The sequence below is a fragment of the Mustela nigripes genome, chromosome 17 (genome assembly GCF_022355385.1).
Source record: "Mustela nigripes isolate SB6536 chromosome 17, MUSNIG.SB6536, whole genome shotgun sequence".
Taxonomy (NCBI): domain Eukaryota; kingdom Metazoa; phylum Chordata; class Mammalia; order Carnivora; family Mustelidae; genus Mustela; species Mustela nigripes.
Window position 1 is genome coordinate 22,232,927 of NC_081573.1, and position 16,510 is coordinate 22,249,436.

At 51.7% G+C, this 16,510-nt stretch overlaps 1 protein-coding gene across 10 annotated transcripts; it reads left to right on the forward strand.

Moving 5' to 3' along the window:
• Positions 1 to 274: 274 nt before the first annotated feature.
• C17H19orf12 (chromosome 17 C19orf12 homolog) lies at positions 275 to 9,559 on the forward strand. Of its 10 annotated transcripts, none has more exons than XM_059382215.1 (5): positions 276 to 587; positions 2,435 to 2,588; positions 3,263 to 3,377; positions 4,957 to 5,127; positions 8,510 to 9,559. In XM_059382215.1, exons 4-5 carry the CDS (start codon positions 4,968 to 4,970, stop codon positions 8,773 to 8,775), a joined length of 426 nt encoding a protein of 141 aa, XP_059238198.1. In that variant the 5' UTR covers positions 276 to 587; positions 2,435 to 2,588; positions 3,263 to 3,377; positions 4,957 to 4,967; the 3' UTR covers positions 8,776 to 9,559. The 10 variants fall into 10 exon arrangements, with proteins under 10 accessions (XP_059238203.1, XP_059238198.1, XP_059238197.1 ...); XM_059382212.1 differs by lacking the exon at positions 276 to 587 and adding an exon at positions 667 to 729; XM_059382214.1 differs by lacking the exon at positions 2,435 to 2,588.
• The last annotated feature ends 6,951 nt before the right edge of the window (positions 9,560 to 16,510 follow it).

Genomic DNA, 16,510 nt, shown 5'->3' on the forward strand with positions numbered 1-16,510 from the left:
GTGTGTTTCAGGGTGTGCCGTGGGGAGGGAACCTTCTCCGTGCTCCCTCTGAAGGACTGCCTGCAAGCCCACCACACACACCTCTGCCCCCTCCCAAGAGGTTCCCCGACCTCAGCTTTGCCCTGGAAGCTGGACTCCCCCTTTGTGCCAGAGCTGAGACTGCTGACCCAGGCCCCCCCACCAGTGACCGCACCTGGAGGGGGTGGCACCACATGCTGGACTTCGGCCCATACATTCAGCAAACAGGAGTTTAGCCCCTGGGACTTCCACGGGTCCCAGGGCTGTCTTCCGCGCGGGCGGAGGGCAAGGAGGAGGGCCTGTGGGCCGCAGGAGCAGGGATACTGAATCCCGGGCTGAAGGCCTCCTCCGGCTGCGGGAAGGTGCAAGCGGAGCCCCCGTAACACGTGCGCGGGCTGCGGTGGGGGCCTGGCGCCGGCGCGACACAGCGCAGCCTTAGCGCACCGGGACTGCAGTCCGCCCGCCACACCCGGGCCCAGCCGGGGCCGGAGGAGGAGAGGCGCCGCCTAAACCCTCGGGCTCCTCGGCGGGGCCCGGCCGGCGGCTACGCAGGCGCGGCGCGGCGCCCGGTGAGCGGAGACCGGAAGACCCCGCGCTGGCGAGCCGGAAGGCGGTGGGGGGTGGGGTCTGCGCGCCGGGGCGGCCGCGGGGGCGCGGAGACCCTGGGCGGGCGGGGGCCGGAGGGCGCGGGGGACGGACCGATCCCAGCAGGTGAAGGGCTCGGTGCGCGGGCGCGGCGCGGGGGAGGTGGAGCGCTGGGGCGCGGGGCCCGGGGGGCTGCGGAGCCGGGTCCACGCCGCTAGGGTATTCATTTTTCTCATGAAGACCCCGGGGCACGGAGAGGCTGACGTCACGCCAGAAGTAAGCGGCCGCGGTAGCTGGGGTCACAACCCCAGCGGCCTGGTAGGGCTGTGGCTCCCAGCGAGGCGCCACGTAGTGACCCGGATGTGTGATGAGCTCCCCAGCTACCCGCCTGTCCCTGCCCTCCTCAGTAACCCGGGGTGCGCGTCACCCTCCCCTGCGTCCCAGGTGCGTGGGTGGGGCGGCACGTGTTAGAACTGCGGGACAGAGTCCTTAGAAGGATACTCGGTGAGTCAGCACCCCTGGCCTCGCCCTGCGGGGAAAGTTCAGAGATGATCAGGAGTGGATGTCAGGGATCTCAGAGGGGACAATTCCTACGGTGGGGACTGGTGGCTTCTTTAGCCTTTAAAAGAGGAAGCGGGGGACTTTGAGAGGTTGCAGATGACCTACTTATGGGTCCCTGGTCAGGTAAGGTCGCCCTGCCAGCGCCTATGGAAGACAGAAGGCAAGACCTGCTCAGCTTTGGCCTCTGTGGCTATGAAGATGGTCCAGGGGACTTGCTCTTTTGATTTTTCGAGAGAAATCAGGAATCAGATGGATGCGAAATATTATTTTTAAATACTGGCAACACTTAGGTCATTGAAAAGTCTGGGGGGCTAATCTGACAGTGCTGGTAGGGTCCCCATGGGACCTTTGCACCACGGCCTACAGAGGTGAGGACACAAGACTTGCAAGAGTCAGGCCACACAGAGGAGTTTCATAAATTCCAACAGAGAAGTAGAAAGTACTGAGGATGGCAGGTGAGCAAGATCACTCTGACTCCTTAAGAGGCTCTGCTTTTCCTTTTTTTTTTTTTTTTTAAACACAGTGCATGTGGGTCTCCGTTAGCTCTGAAGCCTTCCTCTCCCTGCTCTCTCACAATCTGGTCCATCTCAAAAAGCCAGGCTGCAGTCCCAGGGATAGGCTCATCTCCCTCTTCCCCAGAACCTTGCTGTCACCAGCAGACCAGCCTGGTGCTTGCAAGAAACCAGGGCTTCAAGTTGGCATTTGCCTTCCCTGTGGCTGGCAGATTGGCTTTCTGTGACCAGAGCCCGTGTTGTGGACAAATCTGATTCTGAAATAGGTGTGATATGGGGAGGGGAGACCCCATTCCCACCCTCTGAGGTCTGTCCCCATCAGAGTACTCTTCCTCCCTCCTCCCTCCTTACTGGCTTCCTTGCTGCTCACGGACAAAGGCAATCTTGGAGTGGGAGGGGAAGCAGGACTGGCTTCCTTCCTCAATCTGGCAGTCCCCAAGAAGTCAGGAGGCTGGGCTTTCCAGCAAGGACTCAGGAGTTGGGGTGACAAACCTTTCTTCTACAAGAGTCTATTGATGCTCTGAAGTCTAAAATGATTTTCACATGGAAATTAAACCAGCTCTGTCTTGCATTGAGGCAGCCACAGTGCCACGTCTTGTGTCCTCACCTCTGTAGGCCGTGGTGCAAAGGTCCCATGGGGACCCTACCAGCACTGTCAGATTAGCCCCCCAGACTTTTCAATGACCTAAGTGTTGCCAGTATTTAAAAATAATATTTCGCATCCATCTGATGCCTGATTTCTCTCGAAAAATCAAAAGAGCAAGTCCCCTGTGAAGCTGTTGAACCCAGCCAGAGGTGGGCCACATCCTCTCGTGCCCTCCCACACACCGGGACACCTGCTGGCCCTCCAGGTCTACAGAGCCCTGGGCTCCTGCCTTGGGCTGGTCTGCCTGGGCTGAGTGGAGGTTGGGAGTAAGTAGTCTTTGCATGATGATGTTTTATTAGCCCCTGTGGGTTTGTATGAAGTCATTCAGAGTAGGTGGGAAGCTAGGTTTTTAGATAGACCGCAGAGTGTGAAGTGGCTGTTTCCTGCCTCCTATCTGTGCGTTTTCTTGCTGTGCAGAAAGTGTTTCCAGAGTGTAGGTCTATAATCGTGCAGAAACCCTGCTTTAAGAGCAGTGTCTGGGCAGAGTGCCCTGGCCAAGAAGCCAACTTGGCAGCCATGCTTGGGGTCTTCATGTGCCTGGAAACGGGAAGCTCACTGCCACCCCCAGAGGGACCTTCCTGGGTCCGAATTTCATCTCCCTTTTTCCCAGCATAATGGACAGATAGAAAGCTGGATAGAAACCAGATATAAACTATCTGATGATTAGGTGTTTTACAGGAGAATTGTTAGCTTCTTCAAAGTTTTACCATGGAATTAATTCCTTTGATTATCAATATGCGAATTAAATTAGTATTTGAAAGAAAGCTCATTTGCATAGCTTTACAGCACCATGGCTACTGGGTAAATCAAGTCACAGCTTCCATTCCCTCATTTCTCAGTGACTTCTGCCATGTGCAGTCCCTTTGCTGTTATAAGGCTATTTTATTATTGTGACCTTCGTGTGTGGAAAGTCATGACCCTCACGTGGGCTCTCTTCCAGGGTGGAGAAGGCGGCATGGACTCTGTCTACAAGGGGTTGCAGTAGTGAGCAAAGGGGCAGGAAGCCCGGAGGTGTGCTGGCAGGTCCAGGACACATGGTGCCAGTGCGGGGGCAGGTATTTCTGACTTCTCCTCTAATCCCTCGAGCACCCCTGCAGGGTCTGACCCTCCATTGCCTCTCCACCCCACTTGGTCAAACAGACACTTTGGGGGGTGCTTGTTTGCACTTTCTGAACTCTAGGACTAAGCAGCCATTGTCAGATGTCTGGGTTATGGTCTCTTAGAGTCTTACTGTCTGAAGTGGGGTGCGCGTGTGGAGAATCACTGATTCAGAACATGGCAGGGGCGAGAGCCCAGGACACTTCTTACCTCCCCTAGGACTACAGAGAAATTTTGAACCCCCACTGTGGTGACCCAGCAGACCCACAGGCTTGTTCTAGGGGCTCAAAATTCTCTTCCAGGATCGAGAGGATGATTCTACAGGAGTGTCTAGTTCTGGATTTTTGTTGGGTCAAAAGGAGACGTAACCAAGAGTTCTTGAGCAAAGGGTCTGCCCCAAACTTTGCCAAGTTCCTTTAGGCACTGCTTGCATGAAAAGGGGAGTGAAGGAAAGGAAGTGCCCTTCCAGCCTCGGGTCCAGCTGAAGCCACGAGGAGAAGCACCAGCCCATGGTCTCTTTGATTTTACTTCCGGGTCCTGTCAGGTGTCCTGTCAGTGTTGTGGCTCTCTATTCCCCCTGACCCTGGGGCAGAGCCCACCCTGCCTTTGCCCCGTGTGCCTGCCAGTTTCCCACCAGTGTGGCCAACACTTTCCTGACCACAAGAATTATTCTAAGGTCATTGTTCCAAAGGTCCATCTGTCTGTCTATCCAAACACATGCAAACCTCTGGAATTCTTTGGTTTATTTTCTTCTCTGGTTGTTCCATCTTACTGGTCATCCTTAGGGCCATCCTGTCCCTGCCTTTACTGTGCCCCACACAGAACTGGATGGGTGTTAGGAGCGGTTGCTTATAGAAAAGCCAGTGGTGTGTATCAGTAACAAACATTCATTTAGAGCCATCCTGTCTCAGGGCCGCGTGTTCCAGACTCACAACAGGTACTTTGCATCCATTCCCCTCAGACCTTTCCAGAATCCAGCTTGTAGGTGGCTTATCTCCCTTTACAGGTGAGGAATCTGATGCTCAGCTCAGGGTCACGGGGCAGGCAGGTGTGCGCACAGGCCAGGATGGTCACGGAGCCCAGTACTTTCCCCTTCTCAGGCTTGGCATGAGCTCCGTTGTCCTGTCACACGACAGAGGACTCGAGGCTGGGATGTTCTGCCCTCTGCCAGGCTCTGTGTACTGGGGCTGCCTGAGCCAGCAGGAAGGCCACAGACAGGAGAGAGGGCACGCTTGCCTCACTTGTTATGAACAGAGGCAGCTTGTGGCTGGGCCTGTTCCGTAATCTGTCATGAATGAGAAGTTATGCAAGGAAGACCTCTCGTGCATTCTGCGGGTTCTGTGTGCTTATTAACTAGCGGCTCCCCAACTTCTTCTATGACAAGGAACCCATCGCATCACTGGGTGTGTTGGTTCCGCATACAGCAGAGCTCCTGTTCTCTGCATGAGGCTGTCCTCCAAACTCTAGCAAGAGTGACATTTGGGTGCAAATACTCTGACACTCATTAAGAGTTTCCCTTTGAAATGCTTCCTTCAGGGCTCGCCAAGATGCCCATCGTGATGGAAGATGTCATGAAGCTGCTGTGCTCCATCTCTGGGGAGAGGAAAATGAAGGCGGCCGTCAAGCACTCTGGTACAGGTGCCCTGGTCACAGGGGCTGTGGCCTTCGTTGGTGGTCTGGTCGGAGGTCCACCTGGACTAGCTGTTGGTAAGTGTAAGCTTCCTGCAGGGGCAGCCAGCTCAGCGGTGTTGTAAAAAAGGCCTTTGTTACCACAGAGACCTTACAGAAGTCCCTGTCCTGTGGGAGATGTTTGTCGAGTTGAGGTTGCTTCTGTGACATGGTCTTTGTGGCCCGAATTCATCCCATTGAAAACACAGGCTTCTGAGTGTGAAGGTCTCAGACATGCAGGGCATTCTTGCAAATGACATATGACTCATGCAGACCTGGAGGGCGCCTCTCCCCTCAGGGATGTGTCTGGACCTCTGAAGATATCAGGGTGTCCTGGGTCCCTTGGATGGTCTCCTTCCCCTGTCACCATTACATGTCACTGCAGAAGGGAAGCAGGGAGGAAGCTGGGAGGTGCTGAGCACCTCCTAGGAGCAGATGCTGTCTGGCCATTTTATGAGCTCATTCATGGAGACCATCCCATTCTGAAACCAACAGTCTAATGCAGCAAAAGCAGCAAACAATCCTAGGATGGTCATCCCGGTCCCCCGTTTTTGCCACCTTCTACTTGAGAGCCAGTTTTTGGCTATGAATGAAGGTTTGGCTGATTTTCCCACCATTTCTTGGAGCCAGAAAAGGTTGCTTCCTACATCTTAGAGTAGGAGGGATTCTGGTGTGGTCTCCCCTTCGGCCAGGGTGGCACCAGAGAGCAGGCTGCTGTGTGGGTCTGACGTGAGGAGGGGCTGGATTAGGCCTCCTGTGAGGTGCCTCACATGGACCCTGCAGCACAAGGGAGTGATAAAGGCATGGTCTGCTGCATTGGGCTCAGCAGATACCTCACTGAATGCCTGCTCTGTGCTAGGCAGCCTGTGCTGGGGACGTGGGAGAGCTCACAGCACTGCCTGCAGTCCTCCCATGAGCACAGGCTAGAGAGGTGACTGCCTGTCTGCTTCTGTTTCCAGCTCCCGGCATGACTTCCTGCCCTGTTCTGCCTTTCTGTGGCAGGATTGGCGTTCAAGGACATTTCATGATGCAGAGCTCACACTGGGGAGTAAATCAGTGTGTGGGTGACCCCAGACCTTCCACTATACATTTCCCTTTCCCATCTGTGAATTAGGGAGTCGTAACCTCAGCCTCTCACCATCTAAGGAGCAGCCAGTCGGGGAGGAGACGTGGCCACGGCCTCCTTCCTCAGTGACATTCTTTATCTCTGTCCCTGTCCCCCCATCTAAAGTGCTCAGGGGAGGGCTTGATGGGCTCATTTATCCTAGAGCTGTTCCCAGATGCCATTGTGGGAGCACATATCTTATTCAGATTCTGTCAGAGCTGGTAGAGAACAGGACGTCTGCCAGGGGAACTTGGGGATTTGCTCCTTGAAGCCACTAGTCGTGGGCGGAGCATCATTTTACCCAGAAAACCAAGGAATTTTCTCTTGTCCAAAGAGTTAGTAATTTGCTGGTCGATATTCCTGGTGATTGTTTGCATGAAGTGCTGCTTTAAATCAAATATTGACATTCTCATAAAGGTTTAGTGCAGTTGATTGAAATGTTTGTCAGCTCTGAGCTCTTCATGGGTGTTGTGGGCTAAAGTTCAGTAAAACCTGTAAATGACCGGTTTCCCCTCCCCAAATCCTCCCTTCTTTTGGAGCAGAGGGGAAGGGTGACCAGGGGCAGCACTCAGTCTCCTGGGCCCGCTGCTGGCTTAGCTCCAGGGGAGCTGTGTGCCTCCAGATGCCTCCACACTTGGCTTCCTGAGAGGGTGCAGCTTTTACTGCCTGCTGGCGGGGTCTAGCCCACAACCGGGTTCTCTCCGGCCTGGGCTATATTCTCTCAGATAAACCTCTAATTCTGCAGCAGTAGTAGAATTATAGACACGTTGGTGAGACTGTGCAGAGAACGCCCACATATCCCTCACCTAGTTCCCGTAACATTACCACCACGGTGCATTTGTGAAAAGTAAGAAACCAACACTGACGTGTCCCTACTAACTGGTCTCCAGACTTTCTTTGTACTTTGCCCGTTTTTGCATTACGATCTTTTCCTGTCCCAGAATCCAGCTCAAGGGATCACAGAGCATTTAATCCTCATGTCTCCTTACTCCGTCTCCCCAGTTCTGTGACAGTTGCTCGGACTTAGCTGTGTTCATGGCCTGGGTACTGGTGAGGAGTCCTGGGCATGTACTTGTAGAATGCCTCTCTGTTTGGGTCGGCCTGATGGTTGCTCATGCTTAGCCCAGGGTTGTGGACCTTGGGAAAGCATACTGCAGACAGCGGTGGAGTGCCTGTCTCATAGTGCCATTTCAGGGACATGTGACACCCACAGCCTCCCTATGTCCACCTTGATCCACCGGTTAAGGTGGTGTTTGCCGGTTTATCCACTGTGGAGTCAGTGTCTCCCCTTTCCACACTCTGCTCTTTCAGAGAGAGAGTCACGAAGTCCAGCTGGACTGCATCTATTAATATCTGATGACTGATTTTTAATAATCATGAAACTTTTTCCAGGATACACATGTGGGATTCCATGTGGTAGCAGTGGGCTGGCGAGGGGTAGCCCCCACCCCTTAGACACGACCCTGTTCTTCATCACCCACAGGCTCACTCAGTCCTCTTCACTCCTCTCAGCTACCTGCCTGTCCCCAGAGGGCGCCTGAGTTTGAGACCCCTGCCCCAGGGCGCCTTCCTTAGCAGACCTGCCCCCCACCCCCAATCATATAGAAGTTTCTGTGGACATAAGGGCTTCAGCCTTGTGCATCTTATTCCCATAAGTCCTATAAGTCCCAACGTTGTACACCTGAAATTTGATCATAAATTTACCTTTAAAAATAATGGTTATGCCCTTTTGGGGTCACAGGAAGAAAAATAGTTGAGTGAGTTATATTTGATAGTTATCATCATACAGCTCTCGAGGGCTGGCATGAAAAATAGTTGCTACCCGGGTAAAGGTCTCCTTCTGTGTCCCCAGGGTCTGTTAGCCACAGGATTTCACTGGAAATTTCCAGAGTTCAGGGGCAAAGAGCATAGTATGGAGAAAGCTCAGCCTCACCACTGAGATGATTCTCCTTGCAAATGCACTGGCTTCTCAGCTCTGTCTTTTAAGATGAGAGTTTCATGGGAAGCAGGAAACCTGTGGGCCCTGGAGAAGATTTCAGTTCTCAGAGCTGTGCGGTGGGAGATGCTTTGTGCTGCGTCTGTGAGTGCAGCTTAGGGAAGGGCACATTGGGTGTCAATTATCTGAGCCAAATGGACTCAGGACCCCAGAAACCCTTGCCCGCCGCACTATGGGTTGGAGCAGACATGAAGCCGAGCCTGTTCCCACCCATGTGTCAATGTGCTCACTCGTCACGGCAGTGGACGTGCTCCCAGCAATGGTCTGAGGCCACCATTTATGAATAAGGACCAACTAACTGAACCTTCCTTGTTTTCAAGGAGGGGCTGTCGGGGGCCTCTTAGGTGCATGGATGACAAGTGGACGGTTCAAGCCAATTCCTCAGATCATAATGGAGCTGCCACCCAGTGAGCAGCAAAAGCTCTTTAATGAAGCCTCCACCATCCTCAGGCACCTGGACTGGACGGACGCTGTGCAGCTGACCACACTGGTCATGGGCAGCGAGGCCCTGAAGCAGCAGCTGCTGGCCATGCTGGTCAACTACGTCACCAAGGAGCTCCGGGCTGAAATTCAGTATGATGACTAGGTCGTTCCTCCTGGAAGTGGGGATCTCATTTAGATGATTCCTGGGCCTCCCAGGCGGGGACGGGGAGTTGGGGAAGCCCCACACCATCATGTATTACCTAAATGGAGTGAAACCTGCTGGAGAAGCTCCTATTGTGCTGTATCATGTTCTGGAAATTATTTATGAAGACACTGGATTTTGAGTCGTGTGCACTAATAATGCATAGTGACACCCCTTTTGCTTGGAGGCTGGTGAAAAGTGAAGCCGTGCCTGCTGCAGATGTGGATGACAGCTTCTTGAATCCACAGTCATTCATATGGGGGCACAGCAGGAGGCCTCTGTGTTCCGTCTCCTCACCTGTGATGATGAGCCCCGTCTGAAGCACCTATTACAGGACTGGTTCCTCCCCTGGGGCTCAGGGGCTTAGGGCCAAGAGCTGCCCCGTGCCGGAATCATGTTTACCTCATGTGTCGCCTCCCTGACCAGTGGCTGAGTGGCCCCATGGAGGGGCAGTTGCCTGGGGAGCGAAGCCAAAAACATCCAGGCACCCAGCCCTTCTCTACGCAGCACACCTGGGCCCTCCTCTTCCCAGGGGCTTCGTCTCATCATCGGACAAGTCGTGGTAGTTCTTGAATTTTGCTTTTAAAATGAAGTACTTACAGCAAAGAAAATGACTCTTTCTGATGTGGTGGGATCTAAGCAATGCGTCCACCCTGAATTTCCCCTAATACTGTATTCCCTTGGCTTTCAGAACCCTAACTTGACTAGGTATCATCAAATTGCAATAAATGTTTTCTGAACAGGACTTTTCTCACACATTTTGTGTCAAAGCATCTCTCATACCCAGGGTCATACACGCAGCATACAAGGGAAGGTTCGGGATTTGTGGCTTTAAAGAATGACAGAAGCCCCCCAAGACCAGTGCCTGAGACGAGCTTTCCTGCTTTGGCCCCTCTGTGCTTTCAGTGTGCGCACAGGCTTGAGCCGCCCCCAGGTCCCCAGGCCCCAGGGCAGGACAGCGACTTAGGGCTCCCTCTGATGGGAAACAGCGCAGGCCTCCCTGGAGTATGGAAGCAGGCAACCCGCTGAGGAGAGTTGGTGTTCTGACACCTCTGTCTGTGTAGAGAAAACTTGAGGATGAATGAGAACGCACCTGACTAAGGCCAGGGAGGGACTTCGGCAGACGTCAGGGCAGGACCTCTGAACCAGGACGGCCTGTCCCCTGGGTCTGGGAGCGTTGGGCCCAACACATGAGCAATGAATGGGTGAGGCTTCCCCCAACTCCCCATTCACCTTTCTTGAGAATCACAGACACAGGATCCTACTTGGGAGGTCCTGCCCTGATGTCCACTTGAAGTCCTTCCCCTGGCCAGCCTGCCTTTATTCTTGGGAAAAACCCTGACCTAACTCCTCAGGAGTTCCGGGTCAGACGGAGCAGGCCTTGCTGAGTGAAGTCTTACTCACTACTACCCTGACAGTCTTTTGGAGAGATTCCTCCAAGTGAGAGTGCTGGATTAAAAAGTATGCGATATTGTGAAGGTTGTTACATTTAGTCAAAATTCATTCTGGACAGTGAGTGTCGATAACTTGCTCTCCTGACACAGGGTTTGGGGGTATGCATCTGACTATGTCCTCACCAAGAAATAGGATGATAGAGTCTTGAACCTTTATTGATTTGGTGGGTAACTCCCACCATCTTGGTTTGATTAGTTTTCCTTTGCTAGTGGGGGTGACGAGGCTGGGGTCGCCTGCTGGTGGCCATCTTCCCAGATGGGGTTGAAGCCCTCTGGGCCCCCGTGCCTGATTCCCAGCAGAGGGTGAGGGGGCCCTGGCTTGAGCAGAGGGCTGGCCCCTGTGTCTGGCAGGGCGGTGTCTGGCTGGGCAGTGGCCACAAGGTAGGCAGGAAACAGCAGAGGGCTGCCAGCAGGGCAAGGAGGCAGCTGAGGAGGAAGCCTTGGTGGGGGGACCCAGTAATTATAAAAAGAAACCATCTGTTCTGGGCCGGTTATTAACCTGCTTTGGGTGTTGACATGACAGCGATGAGCAAGATTTTTCACAGGCAGATGGTGTATTTTTATCTAGAATGAACTTTTTTATTTTTCTGTTTTTTGAGATGTCTAGCTTGGAAGTAAACATGACTGGGGTGTGTTGCAATGCGGGACGGGGGTGGAGGTGGGGCTCCAGGTTTGGAAGGAAGTGGTCCTCTCCTCATTAATTATTGCGAGGTGCCATCTAGTGGGCAAGTAGGGCATCCTCTCTCTTTTCCCTCCCTGCCTTCCTGGGTCACCTGCCAGACCAGCATGTGGCTCCGCAAGGAGACCTTTTATGAGTTTCCCTGGGGAGAGGGCTGGGGTCTTCCTAAGGTTTTAATAAGCCATGAACGGAACATCAGCCACATCTCCTGCAAGCTTTCTTGCAGATAAACCTGAATGTGTGTAATTCTGAACAATCAACATATGGCAACTAAGAAATACCAAGAATTCGTCTATATCACACAGGGATAGGGGACTGTCTGATGCATTCTCAGTTTGTTGGAGGGGATAAATGACTATTAGCTGGAGGAGGCTTCTTGGACGACTGTGATAGCGGTGGGTCAGAAGGTGAAGCTGGGGTCTGGCCGGCTGACTTGCAGCCTCGGGGCAGCTGTGGGTTCCCCACATGCCAGCAAGCAGAAGGAGCAGAAAAGGGTTTCTCTCGACTATCGAGATGGTGGCTGTTCCTTAAATTTGTGTAAATTTTAACGGAAGGACGTTACTCATTCTCATCTGCAATTAAGAAAATGCCAGGATAATATCCAGGCAGTGTCTGTTATGTACCAATCAGTTGGTACAAATAAAAACAAATGCTCAATCCCAGAACTGGCAGGGCTGGAGGAAGTCACCACACAGAGCACAGGCACGCACCACGGGGCGCAGGTGCACACCGCACGGGGCCGGAGAACGTACCTGGTGATGCCTTCCGCTGGGAGGGTGACTTGAAGAAAAGAAGTCACAGGAACCATAAAACTGTATATATTTTCCAGCCAACACATTTCACTTCAGGGGAAACATTCCAATAAAATAATTCAAGTGGAAAGAAGATAGAGATAGTCATAGCACTGAGGTTTACGGCAGCAGGAGAGAAGGGAACCAGCCCAGGGCTGAGCAACTGGGACACAGTCAGGCTATCTTTGTGCAGTACCATGGCCGGTTTCAATAAGTAGTAAACGGGATGGGTCTACGAAGTTCAGTAACACTGCTCCACTGCTCCGCACACATTATTTACCTTACAGCAATCTCACACGAGCGTGCATGTGGGAGGAGAATAAAGAGAAAGACCAATTGCAACAGGTGCTGGGGACCTACCGGCTTCCCAGGCAATGAGACCATGGCTCAGAGGAAGCAGAGGCAGCCAAGAATCTCCAGGTTCGGCATCTTGTGCCTGGGGAGACTCCGGTGTTGGAAAATGGGTGTTACTTTCCTGTCCCTAAACCAAACAAGAACCGACCCGGTCCCCAGCTCCCCGGGGCTGCCTCCCAGGGACTGTGCAAAGCCACCTGCACTGGGCTCCAGCTGTGTTCCCACAAGGCTGTGTCCTCATGAGCCTACCCTGGGGGGGTCCTACCTCCTCAGAGACATGGCCCCGCTGTAAGACACACTTGTAAGGTTCATCTCCGGGAGACAGCACAGGTGCCCATGGACTGAGGCAGGAGGGCCTGCCATGCTGGTGCCATTTTCAATGTGGGGTCCTTTCTCCAGTGTCTCTCCAACAGAATCTCATACAATCCACAAATGTGAACCACATTTATAATTTTAGATTTTCTAGTAACCACATTTTTAAAACTAAGAAGAAACAGATGAAATTCATTTAATAATTTAACCCAATATCCCAACATATTATCATATTATCATTTCAACATGTAATTGCTATAAATGATTATTGAGATATTTTCCTTTTTTAAAAATATTAAGTCTTTGGAACCTGGTGCATATGTTTTGCACTTGCAGCACATCTCCATTCTGACTACCGATGTGTCAATCCACGTGTGGCCTGTGGCTAGCATGTTAGGCCTCACAACTCTGTAAGATACATGATAGGAAGTGTAAAGATGAAAGATTTTCCACGTGGGTTGCCAGTGATGTGGACATCACTGTAAGGGCTGGGAACCTCTTTTTGTCCCTTCTCTGTTTTGAAGTTCAGCATCTGGGCTTCTTGGAGGCCAAGAGCAGCTTGGATGGTGGTGTGGACTGAACTGTGTGTGCCCTAAATTAATGTGCTGAATGTGGGATCTTTGGGAGGTGATGAGGGTTGATGAGGTCATGGTGGGGACCTTCAAGAAGGGATTAGTGAGTGCCCTTATGGACACCAGAGCCCTCACTCACTATCTCTCTGCCTTGTGAGGACACAGCAGGAGGACAGCTGTCTGCAAGCAAGGGCTCCCATCAGAATCCAACCATGCTGGCAACCTCTTCTGGGGCTCCTAGCCTCCAGACTGGGAACAATAAATGTCCATTGTTAAGTACAAGTCCATTGTTAGTTAAGTACCCAGTCTTTGGTATTTGTTGTGGCAGCCCAAGCCCACTGAGACAGATGGGGCATTGGGGGAGTTGAGGACTATGGTGACCCCCTCCCCACCCTCTTTAATTAGATTTGGGGGTGATGGCATCATCTTCCTGTGTTGAGAGGACAAGCTGGCCTCTGCATGACTAAAGATCTCCTCCTTGGAATGACCCTGACCATCGTCAGGAGAGAGCTGCTACCTGCAGCCACTAAGAACCAGCTTTCCCCTTACATCCCAGCACAGAGAGCCCTCAGAGGCCTTGGATCCCTCCACTCTCTCCCTCTGCACCTGTTTCAGTTCATCATCGCTAAGCTCAGAGGGGGCGGCAATGTTGCTGGCAAGTATCCTGCATTTTCCCAGTCTACTTCCACTCCCACGAACCTCTTCCTCCAGCTCCCAACCCTCGTCCTCTGCTTCTCTGCAGTGCTGACTTGGTGCCTGTGTCACTGCAGAAAGGAGAGAAAGTTCACTGCTGACATCAGTGCCCATCCCTTCTCCTGCTACTACACATTGACCTTGATCTTGACGATGCCAGCCCCTCCACTGGGCACCCCTCTCCCTCTGGAGGCTGCTGCTCCAGTCATTCTCCTCCTTCCCCTTCATCACCATTCCCAGATCTGTGCACGGTGTGGCCCAGCAACACACACCTGGGTTATTTCTCCCATAGTAAAAAACAAGAGGGGTGCCTGGGTGGCTGCCTTCAGCTCAGGTCATGATCCCAGGGTTCTGGGATCGAGCCCCACATCAGGCTCCCTGCTCAGCAGAAAGCCTGCTTGTCCCTCTACCTCTGCCTGTGGCTCTGTCTACTTGTGTTCTCTCTATCTCTCTGTCAAATAAATAAATAAAGTCTTTAAAAGAAAAAGCGAGAAATATGTTAACAAGTTATCAGAATAATTCCACAGGGAGTAATTGTCTTTTCAACAGATGGCTCTGGGACAGATGTATAACCACATGGAAAAAAGTGAAGTTGGACAACCCCCTACGTTATACCATATAAAAAATTAACTCAAAATAGATTGTTTCTTAGATGAAAACATGGGATAACTCTTTATGACCTTGTATGAAACAATGGTTTCCTAGATATGACACAAAAACACAAACGACCAAAAAATTTGACAAATGGGACTACATCAAGATTAAAAACTTGTGCTTCACAACTGAGAAAGTGAAACACACACACACACACACACAAACACACACACAGGATGGGAGAAAAGAGTCATGTATCTGATAAGGGACTAGTATCTAGAATATATAAAGAACTCTCACAGTAAAGAGACACACAATCCAATTTTAAAACAGTCAAAGGATTTGTATAGATATTTCTCCAAAAATGATATTAAGATGGCCAATAAGCACATGAGAAGGTGCTCAGCATCATAGTCATCAAAACCACAGTGTGGTGCTGCTTCTCCCCCACACTGATGGCTAAATACAAAAGAAAGTGATAAATGTTGGTGAGGTTGGGAAGAAATTGGAACTTTTATATGTTGTTGGTGGGTACATAAAATGGGGCAGTCACTTTGGAAAACAATTCAGCAGTTCCTCAAAATATTAGACATAGAGTTACCATATGCCCCAGCAAGTCCAGTCCTAGGTGTATGCTCCAGAGAACTGAAAACATGTCTGCACAAAACCTTGTATATGAACATCCATTAGCATCATTTTTTGTAACAGCTAAAAGGTGTTCACAATCTAGGTGCCCATCGCCCGAAGAATGGATAAAAAGGATGTGGTTTATACACTGTATATAATATGCAACTGGATATTATTCAGAAATAAAGAGGAATTATATACAGATACATGGTATAACATGGACAAACTTGGAGAGATGCTAAGTGGAAGAAGCCAGTCACAAAAGACCACACAGTAAAGGACTGCACTTGTATGAAATGTCAGAGTAGGCAAATCCATAGAGACTGAAGGCAGATGGGTGGTGGTCAGGGGCTAGGGGAGGGGAGAATGGGCAGTGAACTCTCATGGATGTGGGGTTTCTCTCTGGGGTGGTGAAAATCCCCTGGAATTAGAGAGTGGGATGGGTGCACAATTGTGCAAATACACTAGCAATCACAGAACTGCAAACTTTAAATGGTGGGTGGATTTTATGGGATGTGAATTATATCCCTTAGTAAAGTTGTTTAAAAAGCAACTTTTCCATCTCTAGCCACTGCTCCATTTCTCTCTCGTCCTTTGCAGTGAAATTCCTCAAATGACTTCGCCAGTTTGGCTCCTGTTCTCTGGGTGCTTTCCAGCAGTCCCCTGCTTCCACCACCCCACAAATGGTCTCTGATCATGGTGGCCACCCTGTAGGCGACACTGTAATGACATCCGTGTTACTGAACACAGGTGGTTCTCAGTCCTCCTGCCCCCTGAGCGCCTTCTAGGCAGCATCTGGCGGGCTGCTCCCTTCTGCCCACCTCTGTTACACTGTCCCAGACCTCCTCCCCCTCGCCGGCTGCTCCTCCTTCACCTCTGCTGCCCCCATGTCCATTCTCTGCTGTGGGGCTCTAGTGCCTCAGCCCATGTTCCCCCTGGCTCTGGTCCCTCCTGCACAATCACCCACTCGGTCTCCAACTTTACACTTGGAAACAGCTCCTGCTACCCACAGCCCCCACAACAAACCAGGCCCTGCTTCATCTCCCTGTCCTCTCAGTCATCTCTGGCTGCTCTCCTTTTCTCACTGACCTCTCCCAGCTCCATCACCAGGCTGGGGACATTCCCACCCCAGGGCATTTGCACTTGTTGCTTTCTCTGTCTTGGACGTTCTCCTCCCAGATATCTGAGTCATTTCCTTCAAGTCTTGACTCAAGTTCACATTTTCAGTGACACCTTGCCTGGCCACTCGATCTGAGATTGTAGCCACCCAGCCCCCAATGTCCCCGTCTCTGCATTGTTGTTATCTGTAGACTCAGTCCTTGTAACGTCCTCCATTATATACTTATTCCCACCTACCCCCACGGAGAGGACCTACATCAAGAAGAGTATTGAGATCACCTTTCCAGAAAGCAAATGGATAAAGGCACATCGAGGGAGCAGAGCTAATGCGGGGCAGGCGAGAGCCTTTCCACAGTGCGCCCCTCTGGATTGGACAGCTTCCTGGTGCTGGCAAAGACCCCACAGACGTGAGAGCGTATACCACCCATTCAGCTGTGTTTGTGGTCTGTCTCTCTTCACTCGTGCGAGCTCCATGAGGGGAGGGATTTTTGTCTGTTTGCT

Excerpts from the sequence above, each read along its gene's own strand:
- C17H19orf12 (XM_059382220.1), top strand. The coding sequence starts at position 4,968 with ATGCCCATCGTGATGGAAGATGTCATGAAGCTGCTGTGCTCCATCTCT. Across the intron at positions 5,128-8,509 it reads TCCACCTGGACTAGCTGTTG|GAGGGGCTGTCGGGGGCCTC; the intron begins GTAAGTGTAAGC and ends CTTGTTTTCAAG.